At 45.5% G+C, this 26,715-nt stretch overlaps 1 protein-coding gene and 1 long non-coding RNA gene across 3 annotated transcripts; one reads left to right on the top strand and one right to left on the bottom strand.

Moving 5' to 3' along the window:
- Positions 1-633: 633 nt before the first annotated feature.
- dstyk (dual serine/threonine and tyrosine protein kinase) lies at positions 634-26,542 on the top strand. The gene is made up of 14 exons (XM_077001076.1): positions 634-1,867; positions 6,586-6,992; positions 13,668-14,141; positions 15,499-15,694; positions 16,535-16,773; positions 17,029-17,112; positions 17,251-17,427; positions 18,675-18,804; positions 20,714-20,870; positions 21,130-21,262; positions 23,319-23,432; positions 25,054-25,168; positions 25,269-25,403; positions 25,855-26,542. The coding sequence occupies exons 1-14, from the start codon at positions 1,672-1,674 to the stop codon at positions 26,037-26,039; spliced, it is 2,742 nt and encodes a 913-aa protein (XP_076857191.1). The 5' UTR covers positions 634-1,671; the 3' UTR covers positions 26,040-26,542.
- LOC143511061 (uncharacterized) lies at positions 15,546-20,743 on the bottom strand. Of its 2 annotated transcripts, XR_013130141.1 has the most exons (4): positions 20,609-20,743; positions 18,252-18,364; positions 16,669-18,151; positions 15,546-15,681 (listed from the first exon to the last, which is right to left on the bottom strand). It is a non-coding gene; the product is annotated as an uncharacterized LOC143511061 (long non-coding RNA). The 2 variants fall into 2 exon arrangements; XR_013130138.1 differs by having other exon boundaries at positions 16,669-18,364.
- Positions 26,543-26,715: the final 173 nt, after the last annotated feature.

Raw genomic sequence — 26,715 nt, 5'->3', positions numbered from 1 at the left:
TTTAGGCTACATGAAACAAATCCCTTATTCACGTAAAATTAATCTGGTGGTAACATTGTATCATCCAAAGTTCATGATATACAAATCCCGTGTTCACGATCAACAATGGTGTTAGTACTCAATTTCCAACAGTCCAATTTGCAATTTGACAACAGTCTCCACTCGGTTAGAACCAGAAAAACGAAAAGGAACAGAGTAAAAGGGAGTAAGTAATCGATACCATATTGCTATCATAGCAAATCATAAACCGGCCACTCAGTGCATCTCTGCCATTCATACAACAGCCACCAGAGGGAGACATACGATTTGGGAAACGTGTGTGAACCAGAACGCACATTTTTTTGTAACTGAAATGACCTTTAACTAATATATCAAAGGGCTCTAACTAAATTGCATCCGTAAAAATTGAATATGAAGGAATAGCAAGGATCTAGTGTTCCTATGGGGTGTAAAGAAAGCAAACAAGAAGCAAAGTCATATCGTTAACTGCAAGTTTCAGACTTTTGGCTTTGCCAATTATTTAAGAACTGTTTCCTAAAGCGATGTCAAAATGTTATTTAAGAGCTTTGTCAACCAACGTGCAACCAGCAGTCTAACCGAAGTTGGACACTCCTGACTACATATCCCAGAGTTCAACAGGGAGGACCGGCCTTCAACACACCCCTCCCGCCAGCGCGGCTCTGTGTACGCGATGCGCAGATTGGATCTGTTCCGGTGATTCGGACTTCAGGTCCAGAATTAATTCATGTTGAAGGCCACCGAAGCTTTGCGTGTTTTTCGGTTGAACTAACCCTCCCGGGGTCATTTCCCGTGGCTTCGGGCTACACCTGCACACCGGGAATACGACCGTCGCAGCGAGCAGAAAACTCGCTCTCGTCGGTCCGCGTCCCGGGAACTTTGGGAGCTGCTGCCGATCGGCTGCGGCGCGGACACGGGACCACCGACCGCGGGTTAACGCACAGATTGTTTTAAGCGGCTAATATGTTTGAAGCTTCGCTCGGGGCTGGTAATGTCGTACTTGCAACGTCTTACTGGTAACGTGGGGCTGGCGAAGGCGACACCAGTAAACTTTATTAGCTACTCAGCTAGTCGCGTAGCTCGAGACGTTGGCCGGTAGCGCTTGTTTCGGTTAACCGGTTAGTTCAGCAGTTTGTGTATTAACGAGCGCACGCAGCGGCGCCACCGTTTGAACTTTCGTTTCTTAAGACATGTTTTCCCTCTCACGATGAGAACAGCCCTGTCAAGTGATCGGTAATCCGGCCTGAGTCGCCTGCTTCACTGGGCAAGAACTCGGGGGCGTTTTGTCCCGTCATTTATAACCCCGTTTACATCGCTTTCAGCACATATCACACGGCCGCTGAAGGGATCTGGTTTTTAAACGCACGTTGGTTTGTTAATAAGCAACTATTTGAGTTTAGTAGATGTAAGCGCCACTTTTCAAAGCTAAACAGGCTCGTTCGTAGCCAGAAAACCCCGCACCGAGGCGCCCGCTGTCTCTTCGGCCAAGGGCCGTCGGTGGCGGTGATCTTTCTCCCTGTCAGTATCTTTCTCCCTGTCAGTATCTTTGAGCCTGTCGGTATCTTTCAGCCTGTCAGTTTCACACCCGAGTTCAGTCTGAGACCGACTGCAACCTTTAGAAACTTCAGAAAAAGCATCTCTGGACAACGAATAATGGAGGGAAACAGTGTGCAAAGATTGACCCCTTTAGTACGAGAACTGACTCGGGTTTTCAGCAACTACAACAAGAACTCAGTGTTTCTGAAAAAGAACTTAAAAGAAACCATCAACTTTTTCCGCGACATTCGACAGAACTGCAGCAATGCGTGCGCGTCTTCGTCCAGTCCTTGCGCCTCGACTTTGGAAGCAGGTGAGAGAAAACTGTCACCCTTTAACTCATCAGTGCAAATAGAAGCTGTACTCGAAAACCTGCTGCAACAGAAACTTTTATTTGCGTGCCAAAACAATGTCTTTTTCTTTAGCTTTAGGGCCCTGATTTCTCAAATCTTAATTGCCCTGATGGTCATAGGATTTTGTTTTTAAGACTAGCTAATTTTTTAGTTACTGTGGAAATATAAATTCTCCTTTTGAAATGTTATTGGATTCATATCAGTTAGAATGAGAGCGTATGTGACCTGTGGGATCAGTAGGGTCAGGGCAACAGATCAGAGAGCCCTAGTTCAGTGGACCTCTCTGTGTATATTTTGATCTTTGTCCTGTAGAACAGATTTTCTCTGGTGCAGAAAAAACACTGGACTTTTTCCAGTGGAAAAAACACTGGACTTGGATACAGAAATAAGCTACTTAGGGCTTATGAACAAGAATGGATTCACCAGTGGCTAAAATCAACATGGTTCCAAATTCCAGTTAGAACTGTTCACTAAATGAAATGATGTGGGATTATGTGGGAATACTTTATGTGGGATTTATATGTAATGGTTCTGTAGTGATGAAGACTGTAAGTGGGTGTTCAGCTTCATGTTTCCTGTCAAATCAAGATCTATATGCACAGATCTTTTGTTCCATTTTAAATGTCATCTGCAGCTGCTTGATAAGATCAAAAATACTTTATTGTGATTATGGATGTGTTATGCATGCGATACCCCTTCTGCACAATTTTTATCCTTAATGCAAAATCTTGTGTTTTGTGAAAGAATTTGTATATATTGTAAAGTTTTGCAAACAATAATGCTGTGATATTGATATTGACAATATACGGTACAGCAGTAATGTCATTCATAATAACAAAACATCCCAGATGAGCTCCATCAGTGAAGGCACAGTGTTCTGGAGGACTTGGAAATGTAAGGAAAAATGATTCTAAGTGATTGGTGGAGGTGCTAATGTAGCATGTGGTTGGTTCATTTAGGCTAAGAACCTTTTAATGACATCTTCTGCCTGGGTTCTATGGTGGCCTGGCAGTGACCCCATGGTTCCTTTGAGATGGAAGGGTGCAGCCAACAACCATAGACGCTCTCCCACAAGTTGAGGGGCAGCTCTGACCTCCTGCTGTCTCTTTTTAGCTCCTCTGAAGCCCAAAGATATCTGGGTAGGCCCTGATTAATGGGGGTGATGTGTTTGTGTATACTGGTGGCATGCACATGTGTTTGCAGGAGAGAGTACATAATGTGTCTCCTATGAAGCTTTGAGATGTTTGCCTACGGTTGAGTTGTTTGAGTTCAACAAAAAAACTTGCATGCATAATGCATCCATTCTCCAGGAATTTTGTAAACATTCGGTAACCATGTAGATAAATGAGGATATGAAATGGCATTAAAATAGTTATGAGTAGCCTCAGCTTAAGACATGGAGCCATGCTACTGTGTATCGCAATGCCGAGGTGATCTCCATTTTAATAAATGCATTATCCCATTTGGGTGTTTAACTGAACTGCTTATTTTGGTTGGCTGTATTGATGCTAGTTTGCATGTTCTGATTGGCTCTGTCAGTGATGACGAGTGTTGGGAACGTTACTTTAAAAAAGTAATTAGTTATAGTTACTCACTACTTGTTCAAAAAAGTAACTGAGTTAGTAACTGAATTACTCTATAATAAAAGTAACTCGTTACCAGGGAAAGTAACTATTTGCGTTACAGTTTTAAAAAGGTTATATGTCAATTAATTAAGTTTTTTTTTAAAAAAGCAGTTTTAGTCAGTTGAAATGAGTAGATCAGAAAGTTGTTTAACTTTTGATATTTATTGCACATCCACAGACCAGTGCAGTATAAAATCCTTTAAAATCCCAAATCTTTGAAAAAAAAACTATACATTTACACTATAAAAAGTGCATTTACATCTATGAAATTAAATTAAATTCTCTCAACCTGAGACAACTGGTTTGTTCACAACAGAAGTAAACTTAACAATAAAACCTCTATTCTTAATTAAATAAATCAAATACCCAGTCTGGTAGACATTCAGGAACTTCAAGTATTTTCTTAAAAAATGTTTATATCGCCTTGAAAATGCTAAATTTTCTTCAGCTTGCACCTGACGCCATTTCAGCCTCTTCTCCATTTGTGTCGTGTCACTCGCGTGCTTCGGCGCGCGTGTAATAACACTGGCTCTGATTGGCTACCATAATTTAAACAGGTGTTACACCGAGAACTGTGTCCTATCGGGATCTGTTACTCCTCACTAGCCTGGGCAGCGGTCCGCTCGCATTAGTATATCAATATATAGTAACGCACCGCTTTTAATGACCAGTAACGTAAACGGCGTTGTAACGACAGGAAAAGTAACTAATTATATTATCCCGTTACTGACAAAATGATGCCGTTACCTAACGCCGTTATTTTTAACGGCGTTATTCGCAACACTGGTGATGACAACAACTAAATCCCAAGAAACACTGGCTAGCCTATATAAAGATGTTTACAACTGGGGAAATACCAGGATGATTTTCTAAAGCATGCTCAGTGGTTTGTGCCAGACAAAGCGTGTCTGTGAAGATCGAGTCATGACTCCAGACGTGTAACATGCATGTAGAGGTTCAAGTGCAGATCCCTCCTAGCATGCTGTGGCAAATTGAACAGTTTATGGTGACCATCATTTACATTAGCATGGTTTCTGTTGACCATCATTTACATTAGCATGGTTTCTGTTGACCATCATTTACATTAGCATGGTTTCTGTTAAGCTGTTGTGTGGTCACGCCTGTCAGTTTCACAGATTACTGCTGGCTCAGCACAGTGTTGCAAGTATGTTAAATGCTTTGCAGTGCAGGTGCTTCACTGATTGTGCAGTGGAGTATCTTTCCCTCTGGGTTTTAGGGGGGCGTGTCCCGCTAGGTTTTAGGGGGGCGTGTCCCGCTAGGTTTTAGGGGGGCGTGTCCCTCTGGGTTCTAGGGGGGGCGTGTCCCTCTGGGTTCTAGGGGGGGCGTGTCCCTCTGGGTTCTAGGGGGGCTGTCCCTCTGGGTTCTAGGGGGCCTGTCCCTCTGGGTTTTAGGTGTTTTGGCAGAGTTGTGCTATGTGTGATCCTTGGCATGTGGTAACTGTGTACATGCTGGTTACATATATAGTTACTCTTATGCAGCCTCTTTCCACTCTGATTTTAACCATTATAAATGAAACAAGAAGACTGAACAAAGTTTCACATGCCCTGTTCTTGCAACGCTGGAGAGAAAATTTGGTTTTGGTTGAAGGTCACAGGGTGAAGAGACAGGCATATAACTGCTGCTGGAGGGGAATATACTGGCAAGTAGCACTGATGAGTGCTCTGATGTGGAATCACGAGTTATCGGCATGAGGAACACACATGTGCATTTGTGAAAATGCACACACACACACACACACACACACACAAAGTCCCTCAGTGCTTTTTAAAGACCTTTGCCCTTGTGGGTCTTGACCTCTAGATACCTAGGTTATGTGATGTCTGTCCTCCTAGTCTAATGCCGAGTCAGTTCAATACACACCCTGGAGACCATGAGCATAGAGGTCTAGAGATTGCTGAAAACTGCTTCTCCCATCTAAACTGCCCAGGGACTATATCTGGATTATGTATTGACAAGATGTGTGTCCTATCCAGACTAAATTCAGGCTTATGAATTGGATACAGACTAGATTTATATCAGAATGGCTAGATGATCCAGGCTAGAGGAGCGTTTAGCTAGTCCTGGATGGGCAGGACAGGATGTGGGTGTGGTCCTGGATGGGCAGGATGGGATTGTGGGTGTGGTCCTGCATGGGAAGGACGGGATTGTGGGTGTGGTCCAGGATGGGCAGGACTGGATTGTGGGTGTGGTCCAGGATGGGCAGAGCCAGACATGGCTGGTGTGACAGAGTGTCACAGTCACCCAGGAGAAACAATCAGGAGAACTGGGGTTTTACAGCAGTAATTAAAGGTATCTCATAGTGTACCTGTTATGTCATGACAATATTTTGCATATTACATTGGTTAGGTCTTCAGTTTATAATCTTCATTCTGGTTGCTATAGAGCAGGTCTACAATTTGTGTGTGTGTGTGTGTGGGTCATAAGACGAGAGCCTAAGGACAGCCCAGGCACAACTGCGCTGGATAAGACTAGGGATGCACTAATGAATGTTTTTTTATTTCCGATACCGATTCAGATATCTGAGGCTTAGTATTGGCCGATGCTGATCCGATACCGATCTGAAAACAGTGCTGAATCGACTTAAAACATTTTTTTTAACACAGACATACAGAATTACAAGTTTTTTCAAAACTCTGCACCAGTATAGCACACTTAAACACACATAAAAACATGTAAAAACAACACAACTTGCATTTGTTCAGTCAGTGCAATTATGAATATAACATTGAATGTAAAATAAATAATACCAAAAAACCTGAAACTGACAAAAACAATAGAAAATCACATTGTCACTGATACCCGATCTAGAATTTTTTCCAATATCGGGACTGATACAGATATTAAGATTGGAATTGGTGCATCCCTAGATAAGACATGAACTAACCCTAGAAAAGCCATTAACTAACCCTAACCCTAGATAAGCCATTAACTAAGTCTAGGGAGTTAATCTGAATACTTGAAACCTGTGAATTTAAATGTAAAAATCTCCTTCTTTCTGTTCCATCTACCCCTCCCCCTCTCTCTCTCTGTAGGTCAGCTCAACTATATCTCTTTTCCAAGGGACAAGGAGGAATACCTGAACAGCATTGTGGGTAGTGTCCCATACATCCTGGTGTTAGGGCAGGACTGCCTAGCCCGCTACCAACTCCTCAACTGCCTTTTGGGTGAGAAGCTCCTCCCCGTTGGGGCAGAGCTGGGCGGGGCCTGTGGACCAGAGGGCGGAGCCTGCAAGAGGCGGAAGCTACGTTTCACACATGGGCGACAGACAAGGCTGAGCTTGGCGTTGCCAGGGCAATATGAGCTGGTGCACCAGCTGGTGGCCCACTGTGGACGATGGGACACGGTGCCCCAGCAGGACCTGGAGATCCAGCAGGAGTGTGAGGATAACGCACACCGATTGGCTGAGCTGGAGATCACACTGCATCACGTGCTATTGCAGGTCTGAGGCAACGGGAATAAAGGGAAATGTGCTGTGGGAAAACTAGGGTAAAAATAACACCCCTGTGTTGCAGCATGGGTGTGCTCAGACTTGAGATATAGGGGAATTATGGGAAATATAGTGTTGTGGCCTGGGTGATGATGCCTAAACAGGATGTCAGTAGATGATATTGATTATGAATTCCAAAACATGTATGATGTGAGGTAAGCCCATTTGTGAGCTGATGCTTTCATAGTTCTGGATATCTATAGGCTATTAGACATATAAAGCTCTTTTTTTTGTATATCTATATTAGGGATATGAAGCTCTTGTCCTCATGGTTACAGACTTATTTTTCCTTTAGACAAAAAATATCTCCTTGATGTTTCCTTCTCTTTGCAAGAGACCCCCCCTTCCTACAAAGTAATGCACATCAGCGCAACACATCGCATCTGTGTGTGCACGTGTGCGTGTTGAGTGTGAGGAGCTCTGGTGATCTGGTGATCCCTCTCCTGCAGGGCTGTTTGAGTTGGACTGTGCTGCAGGAGGCGGACCTGAGACTCAGCAGGGAACATGGCCGTGTTTGAGCACTGTGGAGTTACCACAGTCAGCTTCGTTCTTCTCTACTGCTCCTGAAACTCTCAGGACCAACTCAGCATGAACCATTTCACCTGGTAGTTCTAGAACCTTCTGGGATCCACAGTGTAATTCATTAAGCACTTTAGGGAGTGTTCACATGATGCCTCCACAACATGCTCTTGAAAAAACAAAACTTTCTTCTCTAGGTGTGGGTGTGGCCAAGCAAGTAAACACTGATTGGACGGTACAACTTGTAAAAACAAGACTGTTGATAAACATTTTCAACTTATTGGACTTGGGTTCTTTTTCCAAGTTCTGATTACGTTAACCTCTGTTTTGAGTGTTTATCTTGTAAGTAGATGAAAGGCTGTGCTTGACTACTCAGCGGGGGATATGGTGTGGCACTGTTTCAGGATGCTCATTGTGAAGGTTGATGTTTTTTCCAATGTAACTGTGCCTTTTAAAGAAACAACGGTTTTGTGCAGGTCAGAGGAAGACGCTGACATGCTTTGAGATTTTTTGGAGCGTTTTTGGAGAGTTTGAAACTAACCCACAGGTGTCAAACTCAAGGCCCGCGGGCCTTATGTGGCCCGCGAGAGCTTAAAAAGCCAAATTGTCCAAAAAAAAAGTAAAAGTGAGCAAAAACTACATTTCCTACAATTATGTTACCCGCAAGTGACGGCATCTCGACACTGCAGTGTTTCCATATCGATGCGATTTTCCCAATAAATGTAATTGGGAAATACAAATAATGATCCTAAAATGATCAGGAAGTGAAACATTGATGCAGATAGAAGGGCGTTTCAAGAAAGATGGGAAAGCGATGTTTGCGCTTCAAGGAGAAAAACGGGTATGAAGCGGTAGCGGTTGTCAAAGAGTACAATATACGTCGCCATTTTGCGACCAAACACGGAGCAAAGTATGCCAAAATTAGCCATCAAGAAAAACTACGAATTGTCAAAGAATTAAAAAGCAAACTGCGATCGCAACAGAATGTGTTTACAACCACAAACAAAATGGCAGTAAAAGCTGCTTTGTTGTGGCTAAAGAAATTGCCGTGCTTCATTTTTTTTTCAGAGGCAGCATTTTTGAAGCAATCGCTATTTTCACAGTAATTTGATATTTCAATTTTTGAACAAAGTAAATGTGATATATTTGATCAATTTTTCTTTATTCATTTGGATAGTTTGATCGTTGATTGATGGAGTAATGTGGGTTTCATAACCTAACAAATTTAAAGGATTTATATTATAATAACAGCAACAAGCAAACATTTTTTTACATTTACGCAAATATATCTGTAATATTTGTAACTTGAATAAGTAATAAATTCAGAGGTATTTAACATTAAGAAGAAGTAATATTTATAAGTTACATATGGCCCTCCGTGGGTAACGATTATGCTGATGCGGCCCGTGGTGAAAATGAGTTTGACACCCCTGAACTAACCTCTTAAAAGGTTCAGAACCCTAGAACTCACTTAGAACTCACACGTTCAACTTAGAAACAGTGGAAATAAGTTTGAGAGACTTTGTGTAGTTCCTTTGCCGTGTCTTTGAAAGATCCTGAAGTGGGTGGATTGACAGCTGCAAGGACATGAGGTCACTACCTCCTCTCCTCCCCTCTCCCCCCTCCCCTCCCCCTCTGATGTCCTCTCACCTCCTCTCTTTCCCACAACATTGTAAGCCACTATGTCGGGTTCTGCCATGTCAGGTTCCTCCCCTCTGCAATGCATAGACAAACACTCCACAGCACTGGCATAGTGGTGATGTCTCCACGGTGACCTGAAGGCCTGGCCTGGCCTACCTATTAAGACTTCATGAAGGTTACCATCTCTATTGGTACTTCTGTTTCCCTGATTTGAGAAAACATTGAGAAAGTGGAAAACTAGATTAGCCTAGATTTGTAACTGTTTGTACATTCATACAGTGCTCACATGACCAACATTAACCTAATTCGAAAGCCGTCATGGATTTTGGGTCCTAGGGGCTTGAGCTTCCTGGAGTTGTTGGTCAGGGGTGTTGTTCTGGATTGTTTGTTTGTTGTTTGGTTCCACGGTAACCTTCACACACAGCTTCAAGTGTTATCTCTAACCTGGAGAGCTTTTCCAGGAGGTTTTAAGGTCTGTCTATTCCTGCTGGTGTGGTTTCCCCACTAAATTGGTAATCCCGACAGGGCCACAGAGGACGCTGAAGTGTGTGTGTGTGTGTGTGTGTGTCATCTGCGTCTTCATCACATACCATGCAAACACGACGTTTATCTTGGCTGTAACACTCCAGGCTGTGGGCGCGTGAGCTGCTGCAGGTGCGTGTGCCGTGTGGGCGCGTGAGCTGCTGTAGGTGCGTGTGCCGTGTGGGCGCGTGAGCTGCTGTAGGTGCGTGTGCCGTGTGGGCGCGTGAGCTGCTGTAGGTGCGTGTGCCGTGTGGGCGCGTGAGCTGCTGTAGGTGCGTGTGCCGTGTGGGCGCGTGAGCTGCTGCAGGTGCGTGTGAGCTGCTGCAGGTGCGTGTGCCGTGTGGGCGTGTGAGCTGCTGCAGGTGCGTGTGCCGTGTGGGCGTGTGAGCTGCTGCAGGTGCGTGTGCCGTGTGGGCGCGTGAGCTGCTGCAGGTGCGTGTGCCGTGTGGGCGCGTGAGCTGCTGCAGGTGCGTGTGCCGTGTGGGAGTGCGCTCGGCATGTGAGCTGCATGTTTTGCGTGTGCTGTCATGTACACTATGCAGTGAGGTTGTTCCTCCTCTCAGCTGAGATGTAGGAACTGCTGCAGTGCTGTGACATTCTCACAGGCGCTCTTAAGTAAAGTGGAGTGGGTGGGGAGATGAGGCACCTACGTGCTAATTATGATCTCCGGCCTGAGCGCCTCCTCCTTCAGCAGCTGAACACACAGTGATGGTTCATGGAGGCATATGTGGTGTCCTGTTGGTGATTACTTCCATTCCTGCTTACACACCCACACACACACCCTGTGACACCAGGGTGCTCTTATTTAAAAATAGGGGGGAAAGTAATGTCAGTTACGGGGAGCCTAAAGGGGCAGTCATGGCCTGGTGGTAGGGAACTGGTCTTGTGACCGGAGGGTCGTGGGTTCGAGTTCCAGACCTGAGGCCATGACTGAGATGCCCTTGAGCAAGGCACCTAACCCCAACTGCTCCCCGGGTGCCAGGCTAGGGCTGCCCACCGCTCTGGGCACGTGTGATCCACAGCCCCCTAGTAATCACTTGTGTGTGTGTGTGTGTGTGTGTGTGTGTGTGTGTGTGTGTTCTAACTGCACAGGTGGGTTAAAAGTGGAGGACAAATTTCGATTGCGGTGTAAAAATCACAATTGACAAAATACGGCACACATTTTACACATTTTAAAGACAAAAAAGAAATTCAAATTCCACCAGTAACACTGCCATCTAACACCAGTAACACTGCCGTCTAACACCAGTAACACTGCCGTCTAACACCAGTAACACTGCCATCTAACACCAGTGTCCATATCTTCTCTGCTGGAGGTGATTGTGTTGATGCTGGTGGTCATCAAATGGATTATTGGTTGCAATACAAACACTAACTAATACAAATACTAATCACATGTTAACCTCATAACTGTTATTAGTAACATAATTCTAACCTTATAATTTGTCTCCCCAGTCAGAGTCTGATTATAATCCTGGTAATTACCAGGTGGACCGGAGTAGACTTAAAAAATTATAAGAATCTTGGGAGTAATCCTAGGAATTCTGGGATTTGGAGTCTAGCTGCATGTATTGGGGAACAGAATGAGACGTGATGTTTGAATGAGAGCGCATTCTGTAGCTTGCAAAATACATCAGACGTCGGCAAAGACTTGCCCGTTTTTAACCTGTTTTTAAAGAATTGGCATAAAGTCTGCACGGTGTCAGTTCATGTATGCTTGATTTTATTTTAGTTGTATGTGGGAGCAAAATATGTAGCGGTATTCTGAAAATAGCAGCCAACAGGACCTACCTTTGTGGGGTATTTTGTTCTACCATTACAGGCGAGCTTTAAAAAAAAACAAGTACATTAGGGAAAATGTACAGTTGCAGTATTTCAGACTGAAGCAGGACTTTGTCACATACTAATGCGAAAGGAGTGGCCAGAGGGAGGCTGTGATGGGCTGTGGTTGGCTTTGCTGGGCTGTGGTTGGCTGTGCTGGGCTGTGGTTGGCTGTGCTGGGCTGTGCTGGGCTGTGGTTGGCTATGCTGGGCTGTGGTTGGATGTGCTGCTAGTGCAGAATGGAGGGCATTATGGATGTAAAACCAGGCTGCCAGTTTTGCTAGCTTCCATCTTTGTTCGGGAGATGTTTTAGACGGCTGGCGGGCTTGTTTTGTTGGAGACGGCAGTGACTGCCTCTTTTGTGTGTTAGTTAGACTGAAATAGCTCTCTCTTTCTCTCTTTCTTTCTCTCTCTCTCTCTCTCTCTCTTCATCCCTCCCATGTTTTCTCACATTACTGTTCTCTTTCTCATCCAGTCTTGATTGCTTCGTCACTCTGTCTCCCTCCTTGGGCTAGTTGTGTTGAGGCAGATAGCGTCTGGGTCTAACGCAGAATGTGTGTGTTCAGCCTGTTGAACTCTTCACAGTCCTTTCAGGGGAAAAAAACTACTGGATTTCAAACTGAAGATGATTTTCTTTTGTATCATAATTTTTAAATATCAAATGGATTCTATTAGTCATAGTCTCAGGCACTTTTCTCCCAGCAGTATGACATCTGACCCTGACCAGTATGACCTCTGACCCTGTCCAGTATTTCAGAGTCAGGTCACTGGACGTTTTCCCACGAGAACTCTGTGATATTGAAGACCACACCACTCACTCTCGTATATTAGGCCTGCTGTGAAGCCGCGATCATGTTCAGATAGCGGTTCTTCTTTAATCCAGCCTAGGACAGCCAGTTTATTTGTCCCCTGGAAGGAGGATGTCGCGTTCTTAACTCACGATCCCCTAACCGTAGTCTTCAAAAAGAAAGACCTGAATCCCTAACCGTACTCTTCAAGAGCACCTGGAACAAATTTTTTTTATTTTTTTCTGTTGGTGATATAAAATGTGTGTGTGTGTGTGTGTGTGTGTGTGTGTGTATTTATATATATATATATATATATATATATATATATATATATATATATATATATATATATATATATATATATATATATATATTGATATATATATATTGATATATTGCTATGAGATATATATATATATATATATTACACAAAAATATAATATGAGCTCAATTAACTCAATCAACTTCCAGCTAACTCCAGAAGGATGACAAATGACAAATGTGTAAGCTGGTAGGTGAAAAACCAGACCAAACCAGACCGCTTGTCCACCTTAATTTGGAATTGCTTATGTGACTGATATCGAGTGGAAGCTCGCTAGTGAGCAGGTATTGTGACCTTGGCCACACCCACTGGTAGGGGGTGTGTGTGTCATATCTTTCAGTCAGCACCCTGATCATTGCCGATAGCTTTGCCTCAATCATACTCATTGGGTCCATGTTCATCCTGTGTTCATGATGATTTCCCATGTGAATTACCTGTTCCTCTCAGTTTATGTTGTGTGTTCATATGGCTTTTGTAAGTCGCTCTGGATAAGAGCGTCTGCTAAATGCCGTAAATGTAAATATGGTCAGAATAAGCATAGCTGCTCTAGTCAGGTTTTGTATTTGCAGTGGGGATGGATATGATCATTGGTATGCACCAGAGATTATCCTAGACAAGTCATTTGAGTTAATGTATAAATATGGGCTGTGGTGAAGCACTGGATGATACTGACTCTCTGTCCATATAGCCAAGAAGGGCAGCACCTATTGCAAAATGAGTTATTGGCTCTTTGGCTTTTTGCCCACAGAGGACACCGTTGCTGCTGACCATTCAAAAGTTTACCTTGGTGTGAGCATCCTTTATCGTCTCAGCAGGCAACTAGCGTTTGTGACAGTGCAATACATTTTATAAACAGTCTGTGTCTAGTGACCGCTTTGAAGAGAAATTGCAGTTGGGGTTTGTCTCTACATTGGAATTCTGTTTCTCACACTCTTCACCCCTCTCCACCCCTGCTCCCCCTCTCCTCCCCTCCACCCTTCCTGTCCTCCTCCACCCCTCTGCTCCCTCTCTCAGGAGGCTAAGATCGTGGTGGTGCCTTGTGCAGGCGTGCAGACCATCACGCAGGCGTTGGAGGACTGCTTACGCGACACCATTCCCATCATCCTCTATGCGTTGAGTCAGGATTCTGTCACCCCCGAGCAGGCAGCATCACTTCACAAGGTCCAGGAGCTGCTCCCCTACCCTGTCTGCTTCATCCGGGTGTCCGGCACATCGCCGCCGGGGGAGCCGGGGGAGCCCGGCCGCTCTGCCTCGCACGCCTCACTCCTCAAGCAGCTGATCTCGCTGGGCCTCCTCTCCAGCGTGGCGGGGAACTGCTCCTGCGGGGCCCCGTCCCAGGCGCACGGGAGCGTCCTCGGAGAAACCACCGACCGACTTCACAGACTGCTGGGGCCCTTCGCAAGACAGGTGCTCACTGACCAGCAAGTGGAGGCCGCCAGGCGCCTCTACGCCCTGCACTGCTTCTATCTCGACCGCTTCATCAACCAGGTGAGAGAACGTGGATGGACCCAGAATGCACTGCTGAGACACAGGATTAGTATTAACATAAGAAGGGCTGTGTGGATGAACCCGTCTGGCACTAGCAGTGCGTGCTAGTGAGTGACACTGTTGGGTCTGATTAGCAGTGTTGGGAACGTTACTTTAAAAAAGTAATTATTTATAGTTACTCAATACTTGCTCAAAAAAGTAACTGAGTTAGTAACTGAATTACTCTATAATAAAAGTAACTCGTTACCAGGTAAAGTAACTATTTGCATTACATAAAAAAAAAGTTATATGCCAATGAATAAGGATTTTTTTGAAAAAGCAGTTTTCAGTCAGTTGAAATTAGTAGATCAGAAAGGTGTTTAACTTTTGATATTTATTGCACATCAACAGACCAGTGCAGGATAAAATCCTTTAAAATCCCAAATCTTTGTAAAAAAAAAAAAAAAAAAAAAAGCAAAAGTAAACAGTTACACTGTATAAAGTGCATTTACATCTATCAAATTAAATTACATTCAACCTGAGACAACTGGTTTGTTCACAACAGAAGTAAACTTAACAATAAAACCTATATTCTTAATTAAATAAATCAAATACCCAGTCTGGTAGACATTCAGGAACTTCAAGTATTTTCTTAAATAATGTTTATATCGCCACCTTGAAAATACTAATTTTTCTTCGGCTTGCTACTGACTCGCCATTTCTGCCTCTTCTTCGTTTGTGTCGTGTCACTGGTGTGCTTCGGCACGCGTGTAAAAACACTGGCTCTGATTGGCTACCATAACGCTGCCTTACCCAATCGCTTACTGACTTAAGTTAAACAGGTGTTACACCGAGAACTGTGACCTATCGAGATCTGTTACTCCTCACTAGCCTGGGCAGCGGTCCGCTCGGATTACTGTTAGTATATCAATATATAGTAACGCACCGCTTTTAATGACCAGTAACGTCAACTGCGTTGTAACGACAGGGAAAGTAATTAATTATTTTATCCTGTTACTGACAAAATGACGGCATTACCTAATGCCGTTATTTTTAATGGCGTTATTCGCAACACTGCTGGCAGCGCAGCACAAACACACTCCTCTTCCAAGAACTATTTATTTGTTGATTTAATCAAGATTACATATGGACTAACTGCTAAGAAGACGCTTCAATACAGCAAAGTGATCAGAGCAAACACCTCATCTGATTACAAAGTTAGGATGTCAAATACAAAGTTGAGGTGTGTATGGCCTGTCTGGAGGTGTGTCTGGTGTATGAAGCGGGGGTTATGGTGTGTATGGCGGTGTGTATGTTGATGATCTCTGTCTTTGTTGCTGAGCTGATGGCTAGCTGCTGTTGTATTCCACCCACACAGGCGTTCGACCTGCAGAGGGACCTCCAGATCACCCCGCGGCGGCTGGAGTACACACAGGAGAAGGAGGGCGAGCTCTTCAGCTCCCTCATGGCCATCGCCAACCGCAAGCAGGAGGAGATGAAGGAGATGATTGTGGAGACGCTCAGCACCATGAAGGAACAGCTACTGGACGATGCTGCCAACCTGGAGTTCACAGGTCAGGGTTCAAAGATCAGGGTTCAAAGGTAGCAGTGGGGGTAGCGCTGAAGGGGCCCGTGTGCTCAGCAGCTCCTGTAAGAGCGACTTGTATGGAGTTAGATTACTGTCTTTAATATGAGAGCTCAAAGGTAAGGTTAAATCGAGCAAGTCAGACACACTGAGCACGCAAAATAAAAATAAAAAAACTTAATTGTTAAAAGTTAAGTGCGCTCACTTCACTGTTCTCGGTGCACGTTTCAGTTTTTTGCTCACTTCTAAAATCTCTGCTCGCTTCATGATTACAAGTGTAAATACATCACAGATCAAGGCTTGGTAGATGATTACCTGAACCATCGATGGCAACTGCAAGTGGGCATGTCACGACCCGATTTGAAAAATCATACAACAGACGCTGCACGCTTACTGCTGCCAATCTTACATGCATGAGACATGTTGATTAATTGTTTTGTAAACAGTTAGACGTCATAGATAGCTAAAGTGCCATGGATAAAAACATTTTCCACCCAAAGCCACCAAAACTGTGATGTATTTACACTTGTAATCATGAAGCGAGCATAAATTTTAGAAGCGAGCAAAAAACTGAAACACACTTAACCGTACAATTCTTGATTCTCTGCTCTCGCTGTCACTGTTTTTGCTCAGTTTTCTTGATTTTGCATGCTCAATGTGTCTGACTTGCTCGTTTTAACCATATCTTTGCGCTCTCATATTAAAGATAGTAATCTCACTCCATAGACTCACCTAAGGTGAATATCCAGAACTCCAGCAGATGGTCTGTGTGTGTATGTGCAAAATATGGGAGTTTTGTTTTTAACCCTAACCCTCCCCCCTCTCTCAGATATTATTGTGACTCCGAACGGAGAGCCTGTGACCTCTAAGGACATGAAGTCGTGCATCCAGCAGATCCAGGAACTGATCGTGATGCAACTGAACCAGGCAGTGGCCACTAAGCTCACCAGCTCGGTCAACTACCTGCGTGAGAGCTGTGTGGGCACGTTGGAGAGGTGTCTGAGCAGCTTGGAGAAGTCCAACATTGACACCTCCACCCACAACGTCACCTCCAACCACCTGAAACAGGTTACGCCCAAACATAGAGCGTCCACTCATCTCACACGCACACACCGATACACACACCTTAAACACTCATGGATGCATGCAGAGAACACAGTTTTACAGCTAGGTGTCTTGAAAATGTATGTCCTGTATACACAGACACACTAACCCAGATTGCGTTTGGGCAGGCAGCAGCCCAACACGCAAGTGCTCAGTGGCCGTCTGATGTGGGGTTCTCTAACCATACTGCATTTCCTGCGTGTGATCACATGATCTCAGATCCTGAATGCTGCTTATCACGTGGAGGTGACGTTTCACTCCGGATCTTCTGTGACACGCCTGGTGTGGGAGCAGATCAAACAGGTAATAGTGTGAATTCCTCACTCAGAAATCACACGGGCACAACAGCAATATGAGCCTCGATCACAGATCAGACAGCTCCATGTTCAAAGATCGTGATGGTTGTCTCCTTCCCTCCCTGTCCTACTCTCGCCCCTGTAGATCATCCAGCGCCTGTCGTGGGTGAATCCTCCAGCTATAACTCCAGAGTGGAAGAGGAAGGTGGCTCAGGACGCCATAGAGAGTCTGAGTGCAGCCAAACTGGCCAAGAGCATCTGCTCCCAGTTCCGCACACGCTTGAACAGTTCACACGACGCCTTTGCCGCCTCCCTGCGGCAGGTAACACATGCACAAACACACACACACACACACACACACACGACAGCAGGGGTCTGAGTACGTGGGACGTGGTCTAAGTACAGGTGGTGTGGTCTGAGGCTTAAAGCTTCGCAAGACTAATAAGCATCCTCTTGTATGACATTTGGGACTTCTTCACACTTCTGGGGTCAGGCTAGCCACATTATCTCACAAAACTGTGAAAATATAAGAACATGTACCGCTGGTGTAAGAGAACAGATGTTGTATCTGTAAAAGTGAAATATTGAAAGAGTTGAAGAATAAACACCATTACAAACTTGAAAATAAACCCAATAGTATAACAAGTTACAAATTGAGTTCTAAACACATTTTCAGATAGTAATGGGAAAGGAATAATTAGGCATGTAAATTAGTGATGGCATGTCCTGGGTTTCATTGGACGTTAGGCTGTAATATACAGGCACTATAACTACATCATCTACTAGCACTAAAATGAAATTGTACATAAGCAAAATTATATAATGCATAATGAAATCCAAACAGATACAAAAGGTGCAGTGCAGTGTTTGAACTTACAAAATATTAAAGTACAGAATCACTGATTATAGCCCTCTACCTCACTGACTGGAGAGTGAATCTAAACTCCAACCCATTTGGACATACAGACAGTGATGATCTCCTTGGCCTTAAGTGTACTAAACATCAGGGACATTTTTTCACAGGAGTCCATCATTGAAGAGCTTTCCTAGGGAAAATTTAGAAAGCACAGACTTAGTCGAGCAGTTCAGATTTAACAGCCTTGAAACGAGAGCAGCGCGTCCTTTTTCATGCTGTAATCTCCTCACCGATCCATTCCCCCCATCTTGTGTCTGATTTCCTCAGAATGATCTTTTGGTCTCTGCTCTTTGGAAGCAGGAACGTTTACTTTCCAGGTCAATAAAGCACATTTTAATTTTGGCTGCAGGGAGGGACATAGAGGAGAAATAAAAAGAGAAAGAGACAGACATGTGAGGGAGGGAGAAGGGGGAGGGGGGGATGGGGGAGAGCAGGGACAGAAAGGCATAGAGAGAGGGGGAGGGAGGGTAATCTGTAGATTACACTCATACAGGACCAACAGTGTACGTTTCTTTATTTTTTACCCCCAGTTACCCAACTGGTCGACAAACCGTGTACTGCTTCAGGCCTATAGTAACCATGACAAAATATTGGAAGGGCAGGCTTTAGTCTTAAGTGTCTGTGTGTGTGTGTGTGTGTGTGTGTGTGTGTAGTTGGAGGAACGCCACACGGGTCGTTTGGAGCAGACGGAGGATCTGTGGCTGCGTGTGCGGAAAGACCACGCCCCTCGACTGGCACGCCTCTCTCTTGAGAGCTGCTCCCTTAAAGACGTTCTAATGCACGGTAAGAACAAACACGCACCCTCTCCCCTCTCCACTAACTCAGACCCTCTCCCCTAACCCAGACCCTCTCCTCTAACCCCTAACCCAGACCCTCTCCCCTAACCCCTAACTCAGACCCTCTCCCCTCTCCACTAACTCAGACCCTCTCCCCTCTCCACTAACTCAGACCCTCTCCCCTCTCCACTAACTCAGACCCTCTCCCCTCTCCACTAACTCAGACCCTCTCCCCTCTCCCCTAACCCAGACCCTCTCCCCTAACCCAGACCCTCTCCCCTCTCCACTAACTCAGACCCTCTCCCCTAACCCAGACCCTCTCCCCTCTCCCCTAACCCAGACCCTCTCCCATAACCCCTAACTCATACCCTCTCCCCTAACCCCTAACCCAGACCCTCTGCTCTAGCTCTCTCCCCTCTCCCCTATCCCAGACCCTCTCCCCTAACTCAGACCCTCTCCCCTAACTCCTAACCCAGACCCTCTCCCCTAACCCCTAACCCAGACCCTCTCCCCTAACCCAGACCCTCTCCCCTAACCCAGACCCTTTCCCCTAACCCAGACCCTCTGCTCTAGCTCTCTCCCCTCTCCCCTAACCCAGACCCTCACCCCTAACCCCTAACTCGGACCCTCTCCCCTAACCCAGACCCTCTCCCCTAACCCAGACCCTTTCCCCTAACCCAGACCCTCTGCTCTAGCTCTCTCCCCTCTCCCCTAACCCCTAACCCAGACCCTCACCCCTAACCCCTAACTCTGACCCTCTCCCCTAACCCAGACCCTCACCCCTCTCCACTAACTCAGACCCTCTCCCCTCTCCACTAACTCAGACCCTCTCCCCTCTCCACTAACTCAGACCCTCTCCCCTCTCCACTAACTCAGACCCTCTCCCCTAACCCAGACCCTCTCCCCTAACCCAGACCCTCTCCCCTCTCCCCTAACCCAGACCCTCTCCCATAACCCCTAACTCATACCCTCTCCCCTAACCCCTAACCCAGACCCTCTGCTCTAGCTCTCTCCCCTCTCCCCTATCCCAGACCCTCTCCCCTAACTCAGACCCTCTCCCCTAACTCCTAACCCAGACCCTCTCCCCTAACCCCTAACCCAGACCCTCTCCCCTAACCCAGACCCTCTCCCCTAACCCAGACCCTTTCCCCTAACCCAGACCCTCTGCTCTAGCTCTCTCCCCTCTCCCCTAACCCAGACCCTCACCCCTAACCCCTAACTCGGACCCTCTCCCCTAACCCAGATCCTCTCCCCTAACTCAGACCCTCTCCCCTCTCCCCTAACCCAGACCCTCACCCCTAACCCCTAACTCGGACCCTCTCCCCTAACCCAGACCCTTTCCCCTAACCCAGACCCTCTGCTCTAGCTCTCTCCTCTCTCCCCTCTCCCCTAACCCCTAACCCAGACCCTCACCCCTAACCCCTAACTCGGACCCTCTCCCCTAACCCAGATCCTCTCCCCTAGCTCTCTCCCCTAACCCTCACGTCTTGCTTTGGTTCCCAAAGCCCTTTCACTCCTGTTCTGAGGTTGGCATGTTTGACTCTGACACACACCCACACACACATGTATTCACATGCATTTTAGTTTCCTGAGGCATGGTTATAAAACACACGCATTTAGATGTCCTGCTCGGCTGTGAGAACACACACACACACACACACACACACACACACACACACACACACACACACACACACACACACACACACACACACACACTACAAGATTTGTCCAAGAAATTGCAGAAGTGTTTCTGTCCTTGCACATTCCTACATATGAGAGAGAAACTGTGTAATCAGCATGTTACTTACAGTAATAACTGATGCTGTTGGTTTCTGCTGTTACAGGGTGTGACGGAATAGTCCTCATATCTGCAGGGGTGGAAAGGTTGATCTGGTTTGCTTATTCTTTCTTAGGGAAGCCTAAGCTGGGAAAGGAGCTGGGCAGAGGACAGTATGGAGTAGTCTATTTGTGTGACAGCTGGGGGAAACACTACCCCTGTGCTCTGAAATCAGTGGTACCTCCTGATGACAAGCACTGGAACGACCTGGCCCTGGAGTTCCACTACACTCGGTACCTCTCACTGCGCCCTCTGCTGGCCTGTCATCACATACATTTTATTGATTGTTTTTGTTTTGTTTCTTTTTTCAAACCATAACTTTTAGTTACTTTCAGATTATTACCTCTGCACCCCATTTTTACTCGTGTGTGCATAAAAAAATGAACAAAAACCTTTAAATCAGTGATGCATAAAAAAGTGAATTTTAATGACATAAAAATTTTATGTCATTGCCTCTCTCTGTGTCTGTCCCTCTCTGTGTCTGTCCCTCAGGTCTCTTCCTAAGCACGATCGTCTGGTGGATCTGCACGGCTCTGTGATTGATTACACATATGGAGGAGGCTCCAGCATTGCAGTGCTGCTCATCATGGAGAGACTGCACAGAGACCTGTACACCGGCCTGAAGGTACACACACACACACACACACACACACACACACACACACACACACACACACACACACACACACACACACACGGAGAGACTGCACAGAGACCTGTACACCGGCCTGAAGGTACACACACACACACACACACACACACACACACACACACACGGAGAGACTGCACAGAGACCTGTACACCGGCCTGAAGGTACACACACACACACACACACACACACACACACACACACATGGAGAGACTGCACAGAGACCTGTACACCAGCCTGAAGGTGTACACACACACACAGACCTGTACACTGGCCTGAAGGTACACACACACGCACGCACACACGCACGCACACACGCACGCACGCACACACGCACACACGCACACGCACACACACACACACACACACACTGAGAAACTGCACAGAGACCTGTACACCGGCCTGAAGGTACACACACACACACACACACGGAGAGACTGCACAGAGACCTGTACACCGGCCTGAAGGTACACACACACACACACACACACACACACACACACACACGGAGAGACTGCACAGAGACCTGTACACCGGCCTGAAGGTACACACACACACACACACACACACACACACACACACACACACGGAGAGACTGCACAGAGACCTGTACACCGGCCTGAAGGTACACACACACACACACACACACACACACACACACACACACGGAGAGACTGCACAGAGACCTGTACACCGGCCTGAAGGTAGGTACACACACACACACACACACACACACACACACACACACACGGAGAGACTGCACAGAGACCTGTACACCGGCCTGAAGGTACACACACACACACACACACACACGGAGAGACTGCACAGAGACCTGTACACCAGCCTGAAGGTGTACACACACACACACAGACCTGTACACTGGCCTGAAGGTACGCACGCACGCACGCACACACACACACACACACACACACACACACACTGAGAAACTGCACAGAGACCTGTACACCGGTCTGAAGGTAGACACACACACACACACACGCACACACACACTGAGAAACTGCACAGAGACCTGTACACCGGCCTGAAGGTAGACACACACACACACTCAGACTTCACAAAGAGCTGTGCATCGGCCTCAAGGTACACATGCACGCATCACACACACAGACACTCAACATGGAGAGACTGCACAGAGACCTGTACACAGGCCTCAAAGTACGTATACACACGCACACATAACATGGAGAGATTGCATAGAGTAGAGACCTCAAGGTACACACACACAGACACACAGACACACAAGGCACTGTGGAAATTATTAGTATGTTGCCGTCAGTCTTTCTGAGGTAGCTGAACCCAGTCTCTACTGCTCTTAAATTAATAGATCACAGACACACACACACGAGGGACCATTGCAAAATAATATATTTCTATTGCAGCAATAATTTTTATCTGTCTAATCTGATATCTACGGAGCCCGGGAGGGGACATGGGTAAAAAATAAAAATTAAACGAGGGAACGTTTTACCATTCGAGCGCACGTTTTCTGTCATTCGTGCTCACGATTTATTAATTCGTGCGCACGTTTTGTTTTAATCGTGCGCACGTTTTAATTAAACTCGTGGTCACGATTTAGTAATTCGTGCGCACGATTAACAATTCGTGCGCACGTTTTGTTTTAATCGTGCGCACGATTAACAATTCGTGCGCACGTTTTGTTTTAATCGTGCGCACGTTCGTGGTAAAAAATCGTGGTAAAACGTTCCCTCGTTTAATTTTTATTTTTTACCCATGTCCCCTCCCGGGCTCGGTAGATATCGTTACTGTTGAGAAAAAATATGCTTCTTTTACATCTCACCCCTTTGTCTCTATGGAGATTACTACACCCCAAATGCCCTCCTGTTAGACTACACTGGAACTGATCGTGATCAACCATATATCATATACTTAACACTAAAGCCGCCCAATCTCCTGACTCCTGAATCTGAACCTGATTCCTGAAGGCTGAATTTCTAACACTGTATGTGTGTGTGTATGTGTGTGTGTGTTTGTGTGCGGTAACGTCCTGCAGGCTGGACTTGCCTTGAAGGAACGTCTCCAGATCGCTCTGGACGTTGTGGAAGGAATTCGCTTCCTGCACAGCCAGGGCCTCCTGCACCGGGACATCAAACTCAAGAACGTCCTGGTGGGTGGAGCACTGGCTCCGTCTCTAATCACACACACTCCCTCAGCCAATGAAATTAACACAAATGTGCATTCATTCTTCTCAAGCCAATGAGATAAACAGTCATGCATATATATATTTCTCAGTTTATGATAAACACAGGCATATGAAGAGTCTTACCTCAGTGTTCGCACCAAACTCCCCTTTGTCCATACTATAATTCAGTTTTTGTAAATGTTGGAAGCCATGAGCTCTCATCATTAGCAGTAGTTATTCACACACACCTCAGGTGTGGCTCCGAGTACAAACGCTTACCCACTTTCTGCTTTGCTGTGGTTAGGATCAGAATTGCAGGCTTTAAAAATTAAACTAACTCATTGTGTCAGTTGAAGAACGTCAGTTGAGAACATCCACATTGATGTGTGTGTGTGTGTGTGTTAGTGCAGTGTTGAGCCACAGTGTGTAGGGACTTGGACATTTTTTTCAAAATTACTTAATCACATTTAAAATAGTTTTATTAGATGCAGCACAATATAACTTAAAAAAGATGCCTCAATTGTCAAATTTGATCAAGCCAGTCCAAAGATATTCACATTTAAATCGGCCCTATTTTAAATGCAATTAACCTAAATCTTGTGATCAAGAAATGTGCGCTAGTTTTAGCATGTGGCCATAGCTGCCAGGTTCGCGGTTTTCACGCCAAATTGGGCTTGTTTGAAAATCCAGCCGCGGGTAAAAATTCTGGGGTGGCGGGGTGCGGTTTTTTGGGCTACTTTTGAGTTGGGCCACCGCGGGAGTTACAAGTCAACACAAAGAATCGATCGCGATATAATACTTAATTTGTCTCAATTTTAAACACTCGCCACCCCCTCTCCCGTCAACAACTTTGGGCTAGTTTAGGCTGCTAAAGGGCGGGTTTTACACTGACTTTGTGCGGGATATTTTTGTAGGACCTGGCAACCCTGGCTAGTTTTAGCATGTGGCTAGTCCGTGCCCGCCGTTATCATGGTTCATCCGACCAACACGTTGTCTTAGGAGCCTTAAAACACTACCTTAAACTGTACAGACTGGGATAACACTTCAGGAAAAAATAAACAAGAATATAATGTAACGGTCCACGTATCTACTAATATATTTTGAACAGTCCCACAATGTTTTTGAACGGTCCAAACGCGAAGTTAAAATTCAACCAGGCTCAAAAAGTAACAGGAGCGCGAAATGCGAATTCTTCTAACGGGATGAGAGAAAGCGAACATTCAGTTATGTCATATTACGAAAACTCTGGGAAGAACCTCCTACAAACCGATGAAAACAGCAATTTTTTTTTACCGCGCGCTTGCGATGACTGATTTCGCTTAGACAGCGCGACCGGAGAAAAATGGCCGCGGCTCAATCATTGTCATGCGGAAATATCCAAGTGTGGTCAATGTGGTCAACCTCACTCTACCGTGTGTGGTCATCTATGTGTGAGGGCACGTGTGTGTGTGTGTGTGTGTGTGTGTGTGTGTGTGTGTACTCAGCTTTGATTTACTTGTGGAACAGCTGTCAGGACTTCCACTGCACTTCCTGTGGTTGAACAGTTGACTGGAGATCAGGATGTGTGTTCTAAAGTCGTGTGTTCTGTTTATTTCTCTGAATGTAGTTGGACAGGCAGAACCGGGCTAAGATTACTGACCTGGGTTTCTGTAAGCCAGAAGCCATGATGTCGGGCAGTATAGTCGGAACTCCCATACACATGGCCCCGGAGCTGTTCACAGGTTAGACACGCACAAACACACGCATGCACATATCCATACATGTTCCTTGTGTTTTGAAAAAAAAAGAGAATTTCAAGATTGTGTGTTTGTGTGTGTGTAGGAAAGTATGATCACTCTGTTGATGTGTACGCCTTTGGGATCCTATTCTGGTATCTGTGCACTGGATCAGTAAAACTTCCTGAGGCCTTTGAGAAATGTTCCAGCAAAGACCAGCTTTGGAACAACGTCAAGAGAGGTAACACACACACTACCCCTGTGGGTGAGAGTTGGCACACACACTATCCCTGCATGCGAGAGGTAGCGCACACACACACACACACACACACACACTACCCCTGCGTGTGAGAGGTAGCAAGCATGCATGCACACACACACACACACACACACACACACACACACACACACACACACACACACACACACACACACACACACTACCCCTTCTCTCTTTCATGTTCATCTGTATCCATGTACGTTTGCTTGGCAATCTTGTCTATGTCTAGAAACATTATATTAGTTTGGAAACGTCTATTTTAGATGTATACATATGGCTCTAGAACACCAAGTGGATATAGTTCTAGAACACCTTGTGAATATGGCTCTAGAACCTCATGGCATGTAGTTCATGTTGTATGTAAGGTTCTCCATGAATGTTTTGCTGGCTGATTATGATGGTGGTGTTGTAGGTTCACGCCCTGAGCGCCTACCCAGTTTTGATGAGGAGTGCTGGCAGCTGATGGAGGCATGCTGGAATGGAGACCCTTCCCAGAGGCCCCTGCTCGGAATCGTGCAGCCCAGCCTGCAAAGCATTATGGTCCGGCTGTGTGATGGATCTGACCTCAAGAGTGGTAGCCTCGAGGACTCGAATTAGCGCACACACCCAAATGCACATGAACACTCGGACACTTCTACACACTCCTGTAGGAACATGATCAACAGATGATGACTACAATGATAAAGAAAAGAAAAAAACATGCTTTTTGTATTTCTGGATGTTGGGGAGACTGGCGATGTTCTTGAGCTCTGGCATTAGGAACCTGATACACTATTTATATCTCAGCCATACAAATTCAAAATATGTATGTGTTATGTTTGTTTACTCTGTATTTATAAAAATGTTGTACCACATGTACATGCACACACATGCCCATACACACACTATACCCTATCAACATGCATGCTAATTGCTGCTTTGTGTTAGGATTGTTACTAGACATGGGTTTTAAAATTAGTCAGGTTTCTGCAGTATTATACAACAAAAAAGACTTCATTTTAGCTGGTGTTTAAATGAGTTTTGTTTTGCTCTCTTGAGGCAACCTTGTTTTTTGTTTGTTTTTTTTCTCTTTTTTTTAATAAAAAGGTTTTGAGGAGGTATATTCTGGTAATTTGTCTATTTTGTAATGCCATGATCTAAATGTCCTACCATTACTGTTTTGTTATTTCTTTAATTGTTGGGTTTTGTTTTATTCACTAAAATGTGCACAGACTGTGAGGCCATGAAACACGACACTTGATGGGAGGTACAAATTCTGTAAAACTGGTAAAGC

Source organism: Brachyhypopomus gauderio, chromosome 1, assembly GCF_052324685.1.
Source record: "Brachyhypopomus gauderio isolate BG-103 chromosome 1, BGAUD_0.2, whole genome shotgun sequence".
NCBI classification, from domain to species: domain Eukaryota; kingdom Metazoa; phylum Chordata; class Actinopteri; order Gymnotiformes; family Hypopomidae; genus Brachyhypopomus; species Brachyhypopomus gauderio.
This window is presented reverse-complemented; position numbering and strand designations above follow the sequence as displayed.